This window comes from Taudactylus pleione, unplaced genomic scaffold, assembly GCF_031769625.1.
Source record: "Taudactylus pleione unplaced genomic scaffold, aTauple2 ptg000032l, whole genome shotgun sequence".
NCBI lineage: Eukaryota > Metazoa > Chordata > Amphibia > Anura > Myobatrachidae > Taudactylus > Taudactylus pleione.
In genome coordinates, this window is record NW_028284434.1 from 36,553,353 (window position 1) to 36,571,632 (window position 18,280).

An 18,280-nucleotide genomic window follows, 5' to 3' on the forward strand; every position below is an offset into this window, starting at 1 on the left:
ATTTCACATCTGCCCCCCCCCCTTTACATTCTAAGATCATACTTTCCTGCCCTCCCAAAATGGCCTGAAAACTGGGTTGCGCTCCTGACCAGTCTCCCGGGTTGGGAATTGCATCAACGTGGCTCCACCACCCCCACCCCCGCTCCACAATGCCGGTAATCTCGGCATTGCATAGCGGGGGGCAGGGTTATGATGATGTGGTCACACAGTCATGCCCCAGACCCACCCACCTACATTGAGCCCCATCCCAGACCTACCTTCCCACCTCTACCGAGCCCCCCCCGTCTGAAACACAGAAAGGAAACCATACATCAGTGCCATATCAGGCACTTCTGTGAATACCAACCCTTCAACCTCTCAGGGAGCTAGACGCATTGCATTTGGGATGCAATGCATCCCGCCTGTCTTCGCATGCATGCCGACGTTAGTTACACTGGTATGCATGAAGAAAATCACAAAGGACAGCTCTCTCGGCAAGAGCTGTCCTTTGCGAATGAGAGACTGCCAGGTCTATGACCCAAAATTCCCTCTGGTATCATTCCGTGCATGTGCAGAAAGTCACACGGGCCGCGGGGGGTGCTGGGAGGGATCCGATTGCATCCCTATCACAGCACTCTCCGTATAGAAACCCTTAGGCTTCTATAGGGTAATGCCATCTTAAGATGGCATTACCCACTGCAGCCAAGTCCCGGAATGCATCACATTCCGGGGCTTTGTGCATATAAGAAAAGGGGGTTTGACCGCATTTCTCCCATTGCTGCATCCCGTCCAGGGTGTTGTGTCTACTATTAATAACCATGGGTACCTGATTTAGGACTTAGAATAAAGATAAGTGACTGTTACAAATCAGAGAAGACTGTAAAAAGATATGTAAACAATTCCAATTTGGAATTCCCACCGTCATAAACAACACTGAGCATACATTGTCAGACATTTTTATCTGACAGCCTGACACCCATCAGATATCTTGGCCATATACTGTGACATATTTCACAGCATATGGCCACACAATATCTGGGTTCCTCCCCCGGGGAGGACAATTTTCCTGTTGGGCTGTCGGCAGTCGAAGCTGGATTAGTGGCTGAGACGGAATCAGCGTAAAAATTAGCATGCGCGACGCCATCTTGCGAATGGCAGCTAGACTCCATCTTAAAAATAAGAATCTGCAAGACGCCATTTTGCGACCAGCGCCATTTTAAGTTACAACTCACGAGCTAAGTACAGATGGCAATGTTTTTGATAATCTTTTTAGAAGCCATGAGAGGCCCATTCTGGGGACAACCTTGCAATAGAGAAATACCAAAAACAACTAGAAAAACAGCCTCCTGAGATAAGTAAATAGAATAGACAATACACCAGAATACTGTGAGTGTTTTACATACAAACTGGGAATCCCTGTATATAGACAAGTATAGTTGAGGCAATTGTAATATAACCCAGACATTGATCTACACAATTGAATTTGTCTGAATCCTAAACAGGTTTTAGTCTCACTCCCAGACAAAATGGCCCCAGATTCACAGCTGGGGTTCTCCACCTTGTTTGAGAAGTGAAGCTCACTGCCCGTAACACATTTGCATTGCAGTTTGAAACTGTTAGTAAGGAATGAGATATGTGTGTGTATATGTATGTGTGTGTATATATATATATATATATATATATATGTGTGTGTGTGTTAAGTCCATCATAGATAGAATCTCATTCATAAACACCGCACATTACGCACAGTTGCGCTGCTAACATGACGCACAGTAGTGAATGCACAATATCTTGCATGCGAACGCTGTTTATTAGCTGCATGCGTGCACATCTGCTCCAAATCAGATAAACCTAACTAGGGTCTTTTCTCATATCCCTAATACTTACATAATGCACACTTACACAAAAGGTTCCATAGCTATAAAGTAAAAGATCCAAGTTTTATTCATTTATTACAAATGCTGTGAAATAAAGACTATTTTGGTATCTAAGGTTTAATACGTGATAAGTAAGTCGTGTTTGATATTATACTGATCCGCACTTTATCCACAGCTTTCCGGTATCATCGGTGTGAAGATCGGAACATGCCTTCGCAACTTATGGACCGTAAAGACATAAAGAACCAAAATGTACTTTGTAAAACCAACAGTCTAGATTTGCATGAGGTGGGAAAACGAAGGCAACCAGCTGTTGGAGGCTGGGCTGTGGCCATTTGAATCAACCTGTTAAATGCCCTGTAACAAATGCACCCACACTGGGAACCAATGGGATCAGCAACAAAATCCTCTATTATGTTGTCTGTTTCTGGGGGGGTATAAATATGTGTGCTCTGACCCTGGGTTTCTAGTCTTCTTGCTGATTGACGGAGGTTTCTTGCTGATGCCGGTATCTGGTCCAGAGCGCGTGCGTATGTATGACTGTATCTTGGGTCTGTATCATTCTTGCGCTAAATTGTACTTAGATCACAGCGTGTAAATGACTGTACTTTACTTGAATAATACTTTGTGCTTTGGAACACATGTTCAAGGTCTAAAGTCTTTATTTTACTGTATGACTTAGTATGCAAATAGCATCAATTTTAGAGGTTTATAGGCAGGGTTTAAAAGGTATAGGTAGGTGCGTATAGAGGTTGAAATCCAGTATCCTTAATAAACTCCCAGATGTGGCCAATCACTGATCGGATCAGTCGGGCATGTTGGAAGATTTTTCATGTCTACTGTCCGATCATCGCTGATTGGTCGTCGTACATGTTGGAAAATTCTTCATGTCTACTGTCCGATCATCGCTGATTGGTCGTAGCCATACACTATGAAATTACCGGCCCAGTATGCTCATAATCTGCGGATTGGGCCAATAATTGCATAATGTATGCCCGGTTTAAGAAATTAAAGTTAAGAGGAGATGTTAATCATTTACGTTATCTACTGGACCCAGAACAATATGTGATAGGACTGCTCATAAATTGGTCAGATATGTAAATCAGAACCCACTCCTCACTGCAAAGGACCAGCAGGAAGGTCTAGCATACACCAGTAGTGGTGCATAGCATTGTGTATACAGGAATGGTCTGTATGGCAGAGTTGTGTCAGAGGCAGAGTAGGGTGCCACTGAGTTGCACCCTACTCAGCTGCGTACCATGCGTATGGGTAGAACCGGCCCTGGGACAGTGGCAATCTAGCTCCGCTGTATAGGTGATGGAGGTAATCTGGGGATGGGATTAGTGATAGTGATTTAGGCATTACAGTGTGCAGATATATCATATCTACATTTCTACCCTGTGAGGTTGTGTTCTTCATTTCGCTTCGATAATTGGTGAAAAATGCAAATTGACTAGGGTTCCCAAATGTTGCCAAAGTATCAAAGTGGCCCAGATCTCCGTCCATTCTCCCACGTTTTTCCATGAGCATAACAATGCAGCTCCGAGAAGCTGGTGTTAGGCATGTACATGCGCTGCGCCACCCCCTTCAGGTAAGACGGCAGGAGCCGCTGCTGCTTCTGTCACATATCTTCAATTCTGACAGCATTTCTATTTTGTTTAAATCAGTGGTTCTCAACCTCTTCCCCCAAGGTTTTCCAGCAGGTCATGTTTTCAGGATTTCTGTCTGTGGTACTAGGTGGGAAAACTGCTGATCCAGCAAAATAGATTAGTTTACCTTTGCATAATTAAAGAAATCCACAAAACATGACATGTTGGTGGTACTTGAGGACTGGAGTTGAGAACCCCTGGTTTAAATCAATATGGCTCCCTACACTTAAAATAAGCAAGCAAGCACCAGTGCTGTAGCCTGAGCTGGTTACTGCTGAAACAGGGGGGGCGACTAGCATGGGATCCCCTTGTAAAAGCGGTAATCAGCAACAGGCTATGGCAAACAGGAATGTCCCAGAATATGGGATTCTTCTATCATAATGTGAAGCCAGTCCCAGCAAAAAATCATGAGGGCAGTAGGTGCTAGGTAATATTTGTTTGTCAAAAGTAGAATAAGCACTGATAATGAATTGTAAGTCCTACTGACTGCTTGGTCATGCTGGCACTTATAGCTAGTCAGGGCCAGTTGAAGCACACAGTGGGGGCGATTCAGTTGTTTATCACTCATGTACTGTAGCTCCATTTTAAAGTGAAAGGAGCTATTGAATTGTTTGGATGACCAGCCCCATGCCTGTTAAGATGGCCGCATTTACTGCAGTTATGGCGTGCCTGGCACTCGCGACCAGCTCAAAACATTACTTTGCGTGGACATCTGCCAGCACCTCTGGATGGTGTGAGCAGAAATTTGCGATAAGTACAGCCTTGAGGCAGGGCGCCCAAAACAGTTGAATAGCTCCTGGTCACTTTAGATGGGATCTACGTGAACGATAAACAATTGAATAATCTCCAGTGAATTAAAAAAAGAACACTCCCATAAATCCCGGTTTGTATATTTATTATTTCCCTATATCTAAAGAGAATGTTTTTTCTCCCTGAAGTAGCCTTATTGGAAAAACGGGATGCGGTTAACATACTGCCGCCTGGTATGCCACCAGTCGTTGGAAGCTCAACCAGGGACTAAAGATAGGCGTCTAAATCCCGATGCCTATCTTAGCCCCATGCCGAAATCCCCATGCCCAGCACCCTGAACAAAGGTAAGCAGGGCTTTCTAGCTGTTAGCCGCGGGGAGGAAGTTAGGTTTAGGCACCCCCGGGGGACTCAGGGTTAGGGTTAGGCTAGGGGAAGGGGGGGTTAGAGTTAGGCACTACTGGGGGTAGGTTAGGGTTAGGCACCTCCCGGGGAGGTTAGTGTTAGGCACCACTAAAGGAGGGTTGGGGGGGGAGGGTTAGGGTACTTTCCAACCCTAGTCGGGATCTGTTCGGGCTTCCGGCGACTGTATTTGGTCCGCCCGGAATAAATCCGGCTGCATTACATACCGATTCCTGGAAAAGCATATAAAACATACTGGACAGAATGCGCTATAGTGTTTTTTGCGGCCAAATCTCAGAAAATGACATACATGTGTACTAAGCCCCGGAATGCGACACACTCCAGGGCATGGATGCATTGGGCAACGTCATCTATAAATGGAGTTTCCCAAAAGAAGCCTTTGGGCTTCTATTCACGACTCTCCCCACACCCTGGGAGTCCTTCTGCGTATGCGCAGAAGGACCCCAGAAGGACTTCTGGGTCATAAATCCAGAAGTTCCTCTACTGCAAAGGACAGCTCTTACTAGGAGAGCCATCCTCCGTGATTTCATTCATGCATACCGGCATTATTTACGCTAGTATGCAGGTGATGAGTGGTGGGACGCATTGCATGCAGAATGCAATGCTTGATGCATCCCGCCCCATAAGAAAACAATAAGGGGCCTATTCATCAACACAAAAATAATGGTTTTAAGGACATTTTCCTTAATTACCGTTTTCTTAGTATTCATGAAGACACCACAGAAGATATCACTGATATCTCCTGGTTAAGTCCGCCTGCGATAATTTCTACAGTCCCCATACATTAATCCATTAGTATGGGGATATGGAAATTAGGCTATTCATCAAATTCCGAAAATTATGTATTTTCAGAATTTGATGGTGTTACTATAATCCACTCTCAGGTGGCGTATAGCAGGTTACACTTACCTGCTGTCAGCGTGAGCAGGTCATCCTCGGCTCGTTCTGTCGCTCCCTGGTCTCTCCTCCAGCTGCTGCTCTGACACTGTGTTCTCCTGGCAGAACACAGTAAAGTTTAGGAAAAAAAAGGGTTTTCTTTATTTTTTTTTAGGACAGAATTACCGCAGCTGTAATCAGTGCTGCGCATGCACTGCTTTTGTGAATGTAATGGCGCATGTGCAGCACTGATTACAGCTGCGGTAAGTTAGTGTAGAGAGGGAAAAGTATCTATTTCCCGAAAAGCTGTCATTGCAAAACTGACAGCTTTTCGGAACAGATACTGATGGAGAGGAGGAATAATGAATCCCTCCAGTAATTAGGTAGAACTCCATGCACTCCTCAAATTTTTAGTAATGATGAATAGGCCCCTGTGACTTTTAACTAATCGACCCAGAATATCAACTAAATTAACTTCATAAATTAACTTGATTGACCTTGAGGTGCTAATACATGAACAGCTGGTATCCCACTTTCCTAATCAGACAAGCTTGAACCCACTCTGATTGGCTGATTACTTATTGATCAGTTTATTAATTTGCCTCCCTAATGCTGGCCATCCACGCTACAATTATCGGGGCGATCCGCCCGATATCCGCGGATCGTCCCAATAATTGTAGCATGTGTGCGGGCGACCGAGGGTTAAATATTGCTCGGTCGGGCATGCCGGATTGTCCAGCATGCCCGTCTGATGCGATATTTATGAGTTAAAATGTTGGCCGAATGGACAGACAAATGCCCAGTCATGGCCGACAGACTGACATATCCTGGAAGAAACAGGGAAATGTCTCCTCCCCAGGGCGGAGCGCAGATGTTGGGGCTAATACACTGTGAGATATCTCAGTGTATGCCGCGGACATCTGCGGGCTGGCAGGCATTTTATCTGGACGTGTGTACCCAGCTTTAGAGGTGTACCTGGACATGGAACCAACTCTGACTAGGCTGTATCTCCAGGGGGTGCGATACCAATAAGTGTCCATGCTCCTACTGTATTCGTCATGACCTCGGTCTGCACCCCAGCCAGTGCAGCAAAACAGATTTTTAGGACATATATCCTCTCTGTCATGCCCTTGGTATCTCTGATTAAATTAGCCCTTTGGGAAGAAGGACCTAATTTAAGATCTGCAGCAGTGAAGTACTGTGTCTTGCCAAGTCATTACACTGCTTCTGATCACCACCGTTTAACATTCTGTACCAATAATTATTGCACTGGGACTTTGAAAGTTAATTACGTTGGTGGCATGAAGCACCGCTATGCTGAGAGTCCTTTCCTGTGACCTAACCACACTTCCTTTTATGGAGGCCCAATTTCATCAAGCTCACAACAGTGAAACAGAAGGGATTTCCAGGAATTAAATTAAAGAAGGATACTCTTGAAAAATATTGTTAAAAAGTATGGATCCTGGTCACATTTTCCACCAGTCATGAAAGGTGCTCTACATAAAGGGAGCAGGGGAAAATAAATGTAAAAACAAAATAATTACACGCACGCACACTTCTAGAATCCCATCTTTAGGAGCTTTCCAGCAGATTACCACTCACTCTGCAATTAAATATTAGCTGTGGTGTTCCTTCAAATCATTTACTATATTTGACCGTCTGTCTGACATCATTAAGCAATATTAAATCCATATAGACACAATTTAATTTTGACCATAGGTCTGAGGAAATTAGTGAGAACGACAGTGACCACCCTGCGCTCCTCTCTGACTGATAAATGACTGCTCCCATTATCCAACTGATTAGCCGGGGATGGAAGGAACGAGAACCGAGTAGCTGGAAAACAGAGACTTATTACCCCAGGCTAAAACATTCATGCAGAATGTTGACAATGTTTCAAGTAAAGATAGAACACTTATTACACTGCAATACAATTTATTGAACCATAGATCAACATAAGAGAGATTTTGCTTTATAAAGTTAGTGGACTGAGTGCCTCATATGTCAGGCCACGCGGGGACCGTCCATTCTGACAAAGACATCTGCAATCTCAACACTTTATTCAGCACGATAGCTTGTAAAAATAATATTGGTCTAATATAATCCCCGCCTAGAAAAAAAAACATTTAGTAAAACAGTCCTGTTGACGCCAAGGCAGATCTAGTCCACAATTTTGCAGTATGTTGTGATCCACATAAGTCTGGTATTTGTACAGAGATTTTAAACAAGAATGGAAATAGCGTTCTTCTCTTGGATAAGGCCAGTCGCAATTTTCCAGTCAAGTAACAAGCTTTAAGGTCATACATTTGTATAAGCTACCTTCCCCATTTACATGTGGATACTTTACACATTGTAGCAAATCCATATAGTTTTGGGGTCTTCCACAGAAACAACAATCGTGCATTTACAAAATCTATTAAATAATTTCCCCTGTAGGGACTGTAAAGGCTATGAATTGCTTTGAGTGAATAGTGGGCCTGTGGTAACATCAAACAGGGATCAGGGCCTGGCTGGTAACTAAACCTTTAGGTTATGTGATGGAGTTTCAATCAATGCAATATCCATAATATCCAACAAAATAAAGTAAATAGCTTTTCTGCACTGTAAATGGGTCCAGATACCGAATCCACTGCCCCATTAATTTCTTTTGTTATTTAATGAAGACAAGTAGAATATATTTGTATTGAAGGATGTATCCTCCTACTGTGACCACCAAACATTTTGTTTAACACATGGGTTCCCAAACTTGATCATTAAGGCACACTTAACAGTCAAGGTTTTAAGGATATCCATGGTTGAGCAAAGATAGCTAAATCAAATGGAGGAACTAATTAAGTCACCTAAGCTCAAGCATGGATATCCTTAAAACTTACCTGTTAGGGTGCCTTGGGGGCCAAGTTTGAGAATCTCTGGTACCGAATAGTCTTGAAGTCATACCCATGTATTGTACCATGTCCATTTGGTTTGTTACACATACATACAAGTGGTTAGATTTAAGATATTTCTAGGGAGATGGCTCTACTTGTTTCCCTGGAGCTGGTGCTGTTGATTCTGGATGTAAGGACAAATCCTGAGGGTTCTCTATTTGTATCACTAAGCCATGTATGCCAGCCTTGTGCTCTCGTGCCTTTGCCCGCAATGTGGCGATACTGCAGGAACTCCGAGTCCCTTTGTCCTCTACTTTTAAGGATCTTTTCAACTTTGTGGGGTCCAGTTCTTTGGTTTTCAGGAGTTTTGATGGCTGTAATACATTTGATCTATCATCCACTTTACAGTTTGGCCCACTCTTCTCTGGAGATTTGACCTGGTAATCCTGCATCTTCATTTGCCTTCTCATCTTTGCTCGCCGGTTCTGAAACCAAACCTGGGGAAGAAAATTAAGACTTCCATAGTCTATTAAAATTGATTAAAAAAAACCCCTAAAATTTACAGCATCATTTCTTTGTACAACTTTTATGGGACTCAAGAGAACACTGCACCACAATAGAGCTCCTTATTTTACCTCAACATATTAAACACCACCAATAACAAATTCTTGGTTACCGAACCAATGACACAGATAGATACAGCTTACACAGGATTTAGGACAACTACAGTAAAATATAACACTCAACTTATGACGGGGTACACACACATTGACTGACACACACAGAAACACACACACCTCTATCACTAAAAAACATGACTGCAGCAGGCAAATAAATACAGCCAGCATGATTTATTAAAGACACCCCTGCACTCAGTAGTGCCCCTTATACAGTGCCCCCAGTAGTGGTCCCCCTATACAGTGCCCCCCTTATACAGAGCCCTCAGTAGTGCCCCTTATACAGTGGCCTCAGTAGTACCCGTTATACAATGGCATCAGTAGTGCCCCTTATACAGTGCCCCCAGTAGTAGTGCCCCTTATACAGTGCCCCCAGTAGTAGTGCCCCTTATACAGTACCCCCAGTAGTGCTCCTTATATATAGTGCCCCCAAGTAGTGGTCCCCACTATGCAGTGCCCTCAGTAGTGCTCCTTATATAGTGCCCCCAGTAGCAGTCCCCCATATGCAGTGCCCCCAGTAGTGGTCCCCCCATGCAGTGCCCCTTATATAGTGCTCCCAGTAGTAGTCCCCCCTATGCAGTTCCACCAGTAGTAGTTCCCCCTATGCATTGCCCCCAGTAGTAGTTCCCCCTATGCATTGCCCCCAGTAGTTGTCCCCGCTATGCAGTGCCCCCAGTAGTAGTCCCCCCTATGCAGTGACCCTTATATAGTGCCTCCAGTTGCAGTCCCCCCTATGCAGTGCCCCCAGTAGTGGTCCCCCCATGCAGTGCCCCTTATATAGTGCTCCCAGTAGTAGTCCCCCCATGCAGTGTCCCTTATATAGTGCCCCCAATAATAGTCCTCCCTATGCAGTGCCCCCAGTAGTGGCCCCCCTATGCAGTGCCCTTTACAAAAATAGGACAAAGACACACACACAAAAAAGAAAAACAACACTTACCTGAATCAGGCAGAGTTCATGAGTGAGCTCCAGCCCGTCTTCCTTCGTTGGATGCAGCAGCCAATGCGAGTCTGTCTGACTCTCATTGGCTGCTAAAACGCACACATCGCTGCCGGGTAGTACGAGTGTACTACCCAGCGGCGGTGTGTTTGTTACTGTGTAGTGCGGACCGCACTCACTGCGGTCCCCACTACACTTACTGAAACCGCCACTGATCGGCTGGCAGGGGGGGTTTCTGGGTACTCAGAAACACCCCCAGCGTGCGTGCCTGCTTTCCTTGGAGAGCAAATAATTCAAAATTAAAATCCTCAAATGCACATCCACTGCATTAACCCAATTTGGGAGTTAAGGCAGCCAGGAGCAAAGTTTTTGGTATTGAATTAGCCTCACAAATTTAGCAATGTTAATTTTCAATAGGATATAGGACCTCATTCAGAGTCGGACGTTGCGGCCGCTCGGTTGCACGCCACCGATGTTCGCTAAACTGCGCATGCGTAAAATTCGCAATGCGCGTGCGCAAACTAGCTATTACGATCAGAAATTGCTCTCTCCTTGAACACAGCCAGGTCGTTAGTTTGAGTGACAGGATGAGGCGTTTGTGGGTGGTAACAGGGGAAGGTGCTTGTGAACGGGGGAGTGGAGATCCGAACGCAGGCGTGCCTGACTATGCAAACGGCATTTTATGGGAGTGCATACTTAACTAAGTAGTGTCATGGCACATGTGACATGGGAGGTTTTTACACTGACTTGATCGTAGTGCTTAAGAGAGGGTATGGTCAACCTTAAGCTCTACGACCTGCTCCGATGGTCTCGATAAATCCTTATATGCCCGGAGATGACGTGTATTGTGAACGAGAAGGGGGCGTGTTTTTAGTCTTACGGCCGCATCCTCCCCTCGCTCGTCCAGCTATCGATCCCATCATAACGACGCATCTTGCGAGCGCTTCATTTGCATATCCGGCCCCTTTTACCTTACGACCGAGCGGCCGCAACGACCGACTCTGAATGAGGCCCATAATGCTGCTCTTTTTTCTCGCAGCCCCAAAGCAGATGCAAAGTCAGGGAAGATCCATATTTTAAGGTCAAAATGTTGGGACTTGGTTTAGAATCCCTAGGGACCCCGTCTCCCCCATTGATTAATTAGGCTATTAGAAGTTATTGATTAGTTTCATTTGGCTAATAATTACATGTAATTTTTGGGGTAACATCCTGCAAAGTGGTAAAATAAAGACGTGGGATAGCTCTATGGGGGTGCTGTATGGATGGGAGTCACAGGTGTTTTTAACCAGTTTGTAAATGTGGCTTAAAATGACCCAAAAATCAGCTTACATGCATTTTTATGCACCCCCATTTAATTACAGTATATATTTGCTAAAAAAGAAAAAAAAAAAAGTGCTTGCTTTCTACTATTATCTTACTGTTGTTAAAAAAATATATAAAAATCAGCCATTTAAAACCTTTTAGGAGGTCCAAATATTTAGCTTTTAGCCAGTGATAGACATCTAGGTGTATATTTACTAAAGTGCGGGTTCATAGAAGTAGAGGTATTGCCCATAGCAACCAATCAGATTCTAGTTTTATCTTCTAGATGCTAGATAAATAAGTAGAATTTGACTGGTTGCTATGGGCAACACATCCACTTCTATAAACCCACACTTTAGTAAATATACTCCCTATACTATTATTCAATAGTTATTTGCAGTTTTCCAATTAGATGGTGTGAAAATTGGGATCGCGCATAGCCACGTTAATCGGGAATTGGCTGTGATAGGGCGCGTTAATTTCAGCAAGAAAATTTCACGGACAGTTGGATATGCTCCTAGGAGCCATGTTCAGAGTTAGCAAAAGTCGAACTAAAAAGTGGAGTTTAGGGAAACCATATTGCTCTGCGGAGGAAAATTACAATGTGTGCATTGGTTTAGAGTTCTGCTGGGAAGAAGGGAAGGCCTATATTAACTCTAAAATGTGGCATAGAAATAAAGCAGTCCAGTTTTTGTGTGATACATGCATTGTATCCATTGCCTTGGGGCATGGTTTGCTGAGGTGCACATTTGTACGCTGTATCTGTACTCTATAAAAAATTTGATAAATCTCCCTTTGCTTAGAAGGTCTGTAAACAGACTGCTGTCCAGTGGCGTAACTCCCAGAGACAATGGAGTAATTTGCCGCCGGGCGCCAGTCCTGAAGGGGGCACCTGGCTCCATTGTCATCCGGGCCTGGCCACCGCTCCACCTCCAGTGGCATAACTACGGAGGATGTAGGGGGAGCGGTCGCACCCCCTGCACCCTCCATTTGCCGGGCGCCCGCTGAGTGTGTTATCAACGGGCGCCCGCTCCTTCTCTCCCCCTCTACTGTGGGCACTACAGGGGCTTAATACTGGGGGCATTACAGGGGGCTCAATACTGGTGGCACTACAGGGGGCACAATACTGGGGGCACTACTGGGGGCACTACAGGGGGCACAATACTGGGGGCTCTACAGGGAGCTTTATACTGGGGGCACTACAGGGGGCTTACTACTGGGGGCATTACAGGGGGCTTACTACTAGGGGCACTACAGGGGGCATTACAGGGGCCTTACTACTTGGGGCATCATATGGCGGCACTACAGCGGCATTACTACTGGGGGCATCATAAGGGGGCACTACAGGGGTCTTACTATTGGGAGCACTACAGGGGCCTTACTACTGGAGGCATTGCATAGGGGGACCACTACCAGAGGTACTGCATAGGGGAAACACTACTGGAGGCACTGCATAGGGGGAACATTACTGGGGGTACTACATAGGTGGGCACTGCATAGGGGGACTTCTACTGAGGGCACAGCATAGGGGGACCACTACTGGGGGCATTGTATAAAAGGGACTGAATAGGGGGCGGCGGAAGCTGGGGGGGGGTGGGGTGGTGGTAAATTTTAATTTGGGGGGGGAGGGGGGCACCAAAATGTATCTTGCCTCTGGGCACCTGGTATGAAGTTACGCCACTGCTGCTGCCTTAAGCTGGGTACACATTAGACAATATGTTGGACGATTTGCCAATTTCCAGCAAACAGAACGACAAATTTCCACATCGTCTAGTGTGTATGCACTATTGCACACTCCCGCGCAGTGCAGGCCAGTCTGAAGATTCGAGGAACACCACCATGCTTCTGGATGCGGCGGGGGAATGACATATCGGCTGTCATACACCAGATCACGCAGTGTGTACGGACTGCCGATATATCGTCCAGTATCATCTGCTGTCACTGGGTACACACATCGTCTAGTGCAGGCATGTCAAACATGTGGCCCAAATAACCATTTTCTGCGGCCCCAGAGTGTGGGCTCACATATATATATATATAAGGTAAGTACTGCACAGACAGGTGAGTGGGGCCTGTTCTATACTGGCACAGCATAAGGGGCATTACTGGGGGCACAACATAAGGGGCATCACTGGGGCTCTGCATAGGGGGCATTATTGGGAGCTCTGCATAAGGGGCACTACTAAGGACATTACTGGGGGTACTGCATAAGGGGCATTACTGGAGGCACAACATAAGGGGCATTACTGGGGGCTCTGCATAAGGGGCACTACTAAGGACATTACTGGAGGCTCTGCATAAGGGGCATTACTGGGGGCTCTGCATAAGGGGCATTACTGGGGGCACAACATAAGGGGCATTACTGGGGGCACAACATAAGGGGCACTACTAAGGACATTACTGGAGGCTCTGCATAAGGGGCATTACTGGGGGCTCTGCATAAGGGGCATTGCTGGGGGCACTACTAAGGGCATTACTGGGGGCTCTGCATAAAGGGGCATTCCAGGGGGCTCTGCATAAAGGGCATTACTGGGGGCACAACATAAGGGGCATTACTGGGGGCTCTGCATAAGGTGCACTTCTAGGGACATTACAAGGGCACTGCATAATTTGCATTACTAGTGACATTACTGGGGGCTCTGCATAAGGGGCATTACTGGGGGCACTGCACAAGGGGCACTACTAGTGACATTACTGGGGGCTCTGCATAAGGGGCATTACTGCGGCACTGCATAATGGGCATTACTAGGGCACTGCATAATGGGGCATTGCATAATAGACACAAATTCAGGGGGCATTGCAAAAGGGGCTGCAATACAGGGTGGAATTGCATAAGGGGCACTACTACAGGGGCCACTGCATTGGTTTTTATTAAAAATAAACCTTTCAAAATTGCATATAAGACTTTTTTTTTTGTTGCGGCCCACACACTCGTAGACCTTGAATATTCGGCCCGATTGGTATTTTGAGTTTGACATGCCTGGTCTAGTGTGTACCCTAATGCTTCACTATCCATTACAATCCTGAAATCCATTCCCAATAACCTGAGCCTCACCTGTACTCGTGTCTCTAACAGGTCAAGCCTCATCGCTAGTGCTTCCCTGGAAAAGATGTCCGGGTAGTGATTGGCCTGGAACACTTTCTCCAGTTCTTCAAGCTGCCAACTAGTGTAATTAGCTCGCGATCTGCGCTGCTTCAAACGGTGACATCTGTCTAATGGGTGGAGACACAAACAGGGCTGAAGATGAAGTTTCTCACAGAGCAGACATGATTAAGACATAATAAAAGAAAGTCCTGTCTTTAGGCTTTACATCAATAGTTTCCTTGTTGAATGCACCTTTGACCCGGTCACTGTAGGAGAGGATTACAATGTCTAAACGGGTGCCATTTTGCCTGCAGCTAGGATAAGATTTATAATGATGTGGAAAGCAATATATTTAAAAAAAAAAAAAAAAAGATTTTAACCCTTTTACCGCCACTCAAGAACGATGACCCCCTATACACCTTAGATCAATCCATGCAGTTTGCTGGCGAAGTGTTAAAAAAACAAAACTATTTTATCTAATCTATCTTATCTTATCTATCTATCTATCTCAGATTCAGTCTTTTGTCAATGTCACAGCATTCATAATGCATGAAGCAATGTTTCTCTTGAAACACTCTCATAGATAACATCCTACAGATGTAACGTTCATTTTAATGTTAAACAATTCTCACAATAAATATTTAATGCCAATAATATTGTCTGCACACAGCTGAGCAGTAAAAAAGTCACATGGAGATTGAAATACTTGATTTGTGGAAGCTTTTTTTTAGAAAAATATGTATACACTGATGCATCCCCGAATATAGGAGGGAGATACAAAAAAATAAAAACATAAAACACATCAAATTTGTTACTTTGCCTGGAGGAAAATGTCTATGAGTGATTCTGGGTTGCATACTACAAATTACAAAACCCGGAAGAAAACCTTATTCAAACACCCACTTGTTTTGTGGTGCTAGCATTTAGCAAACTCATCTTTACAGATGGAGAATACAGATGTTTTTTTTTCTTGCAATTTTACCTCAGAAATCCTGTTATTAAGGCTGCACTTCTAAATAGGAAAATGTTTTTACTAACATGCGCAGCCCGGCCAATTAGACAGAGTGCAGGAACTGCTACATGATGGCGTTTTTTCGGGAAATCTGCAGGAGGAGGAGGGATGTGAGCTGGAGGACCAATAACAAGCCTCAGTTTTTGCCCTCTGTTATTTTGGTCAGGACTGTGAGAGAAATAAAGGAGCATCAGCAAAACTTGCTGCATGAAGCAGCCCATTGCAGGTCTGGCTAGGCTAGAGAAGGGATGGGGAAACAGGCCCGGGGGCCATATAAGGCCCGTGGAATCATTTGGTCTGGCCCCCGAAGCTTTTTTCTGCTAGCCTCATATGGCTAGCTAAATGCCTAGAATTGCACCCTGCAGCCAGAATCTATGCAGCAGTGCCACCTGTAGCATCCTTAGGACGCTTCAGACAGTCACATAGCTGCCCTTACAGCTCAGGGCATTGCTGTAATCACCGGCGATTGTGGCCCTGCCCCGTGTGACATCACATGGAGGAGGCGTGGCCTGCACAAGTCCGCAAATAATGTTATATGTATCAAAATGGCCCTCGGCAGAAAAAAGGTTCCCCACCCCTTGGATAGAGGGAGGTTGGCACATTCATTTAGGAAATATTATAGTGACTGACAGTGCAGCTCTAAGATTCTGAATAAAGCCTTAAGCTGGGTACATACTGGTGGAGCGATGTGGGGCCGATGTGCGGTTTCGTAACAACATATCGCCTACATTGTTCAGTGTGTATGCATGATTGTGCGCACCCGCAGTCACCAGCGATGGTCACCAGGTTTGAGGTTCTGAAACCTAGCGATATTGCTAGCGGCCAGTGCATTGTTAATGAATGAAGGAACGGTGATTGTTCTGTCGTTCATTAAAGTCGTCCAGCGTGGACGCACAATCGCTGTTCACGGGCATTCATTCCGATGTCAGAACGAATGTCCGTCGCTTTAATGTGTACCCAGCCTTAGATAAAGAAGGCAATTTTGTTTTTATCTGAGCATTCATAGGCATAATGTAAGCTGGGTTAATTTCTCTATGAAGTCCCATTCAAAGGGGGTGATTTTGGGTTGGGAGCAAAGCAATAAAGAGCAAATAACTTTGTTCTTTGGGAATCCCTGTTGCACTGCAGGTGGGGTAGATGTAATATGTGCAGAGAGATTTATAGCTGAGAGTGGCGTGTCCAAATTCAAATCTAAATTGCAGTATAAAAATAAAGCTTTCCAGCCAGGGCCGCAACCATGTGTGCGACCAGTGCCGCCGCACGGAGCGCAGCACTCTGCAGGCAGCCCCGCCAATGCCCCATGGCCCTTGCTTCTGACTAGCAGAGTGCCTGAAACAACACCCTGCAGCTAGTATCACTGCTGCAGCTCTGCTGGAGTGTCCTTTAGGTGCCGCAGACAGGCACCCCGCAGTGTGTGCAGCTGATCTGGAGCAGCCTCAGGCCGCTTCAAGTCAATGCTGCATTTAACGGTGCTGCCGGCCTCGCCCCCTCTGTGCAACATCATGATGTCGAGAGCTATTGGGGCGGGCCGGCACCCTGTTATGGCTCTGTGTCCGGCATTTGTGCAAAAGCAGCCAGCGGTTACCCAGCATGCAAAAATAATAAATGTATTTGCACCCCTTGCATTGCAGCTTGGTTTGTTCCTAATACAAAGTTACTTGGTTTTTTTTTAGTTTTTTTATTTGCTCCCAACTTTACTTATACCATAATGAGTAACAGAGACAACGGTGGAGGAATTTGTGCTTTGTGAATTTTTGGCCATGAAGTCTTCAGTGTTGTCACCAATAGGCAGCATTCTCATGAGTAGTGATGCAGCCTATGAAGCTTTAAAGGTGAACACCAACTAAACCAACAAATAAACTACAGAAGGCTGCGTGACACGGCAGCCCTACAGTTACTGGACTTTCCTTGATAGACGTTCAACATTTATTTGGCTTCCATCTTTGCCTGAGTTTGAATAAACATAGAACTACCTGGTAAATGACAGGGCCGTGCCTGATCGGAGCACAGGGTAGCATCCTTATGGGTGCCGGAGTGGCTGCAGGGCTGGAATAGCTGAAATCCAAAAATAGGGGATGGGAAGAAGATGCTGGAGAATGTGGTGGGCAAGACATGGCTATAAACGTGGGCAGCCATTGCCCGTGGCGTTACAGCGTGCCCTGCATCGAACATTTTAAAATCTAGGAAGAAAGAAAGAGTTTTACACAGTGGACAGATATACAAATGATGACAAGCACAGACAACTATAACAGTGCACATCTTCATTAAGAAAAGATCTCCATATTTTTATATAGACTGGATAATAAATATGTATTCATCAATGGGTAGTAACCACAGTGTGTTAGTATAGTTACTGCACTTTATTAGTACCACACACAGAGATGGTACTCTAGAAGAAAAGAGCCATGATGTTCCACAGAATAGGTACGAATATCAGCTTGTGACCTTGCAATGACGCCATTTATGGTCGGTGGTGTAGCTTCTGCATCAAGGACACAGACTCTTGGGAGCCCCCCTATTGCCTGAATTCTCAGTGTATGTATGTATATGGGTTCCCAAAGCATGTTGTAATAATGTTAAAATCATAATACCGTACCTCTTATCTATAACAGAAACATCTCCCAGCTGCAATCCCTTTGCAGTGCTTTTCAAACTAGGTCATCAAGTCACTCTAACAGCCCAGGCTTTAAGGATGAACACAGATGGCTAAATCAGAAGGGCAGAAGTACTAATCAAGTCATGTGTGCTCAAGCCTAGATATCCTTAAAACCGGGACTGTTGGTGCATCTTGATGGCTGAGCTGGAGAAGCACTACAAAAGGATAACAGCTAGGAGGAATTTCTGTGTGG

General features: G+C 45.2%; 1 protein-coding gene across 1 annotated transcript; it reads right to left on the bottom strand.

Moving 5' to 3' along the window:
• Positions 1-8,504: 8,504 nt before the first annotated feature.
• On the bottom strand, positions 8,505-18,033 carry LOC148539037 (uncharacterized). Its single transcript, XM_088451880.1, has 3 exons — positions 17,405-18,033; positions 14,390-14,547; positions 8,505-8,915 (listed from the first exon to the last, which is right to left on the bottom strand). Exons 1-3 carry the CDS (start codon positions 17,694-17,696, stop codon positions 8,556-8,558), a joined length of 810 nt encoding a protein of 269 aa, XP_088308006.1. The 5' UTR covers positions 17,697-18,033; the 3' UTR covers positions 8,505-8,555.
• Between the last annotated feature and the right edge of the window lie 247 nt (positions 18,034-18,280).

Coding starts and splice junctions, on each gene's coding strand:
- LOC148539037 (XM_088451880.1), bottom strand. CDS start 17,696: ATGAAGATGTGCACTGTTATAGTTGTCTGTGCTTGTCATCATTTGTAT. Junction 14,548..17,404: donor ACGGCCCTGTCATTTACCAG/GTAGTTCTATGT, acceptor TCCACCCATTAG/ACAGATGTCACCGTTTGAAG. Junction 8,916..14,389: donor TGTTAGAGACACGAGTACAG/GTGAGGCTCAGG, acceptor TTTCTTCCCCAG/GTTTGGTTTCAGAACCGGCG.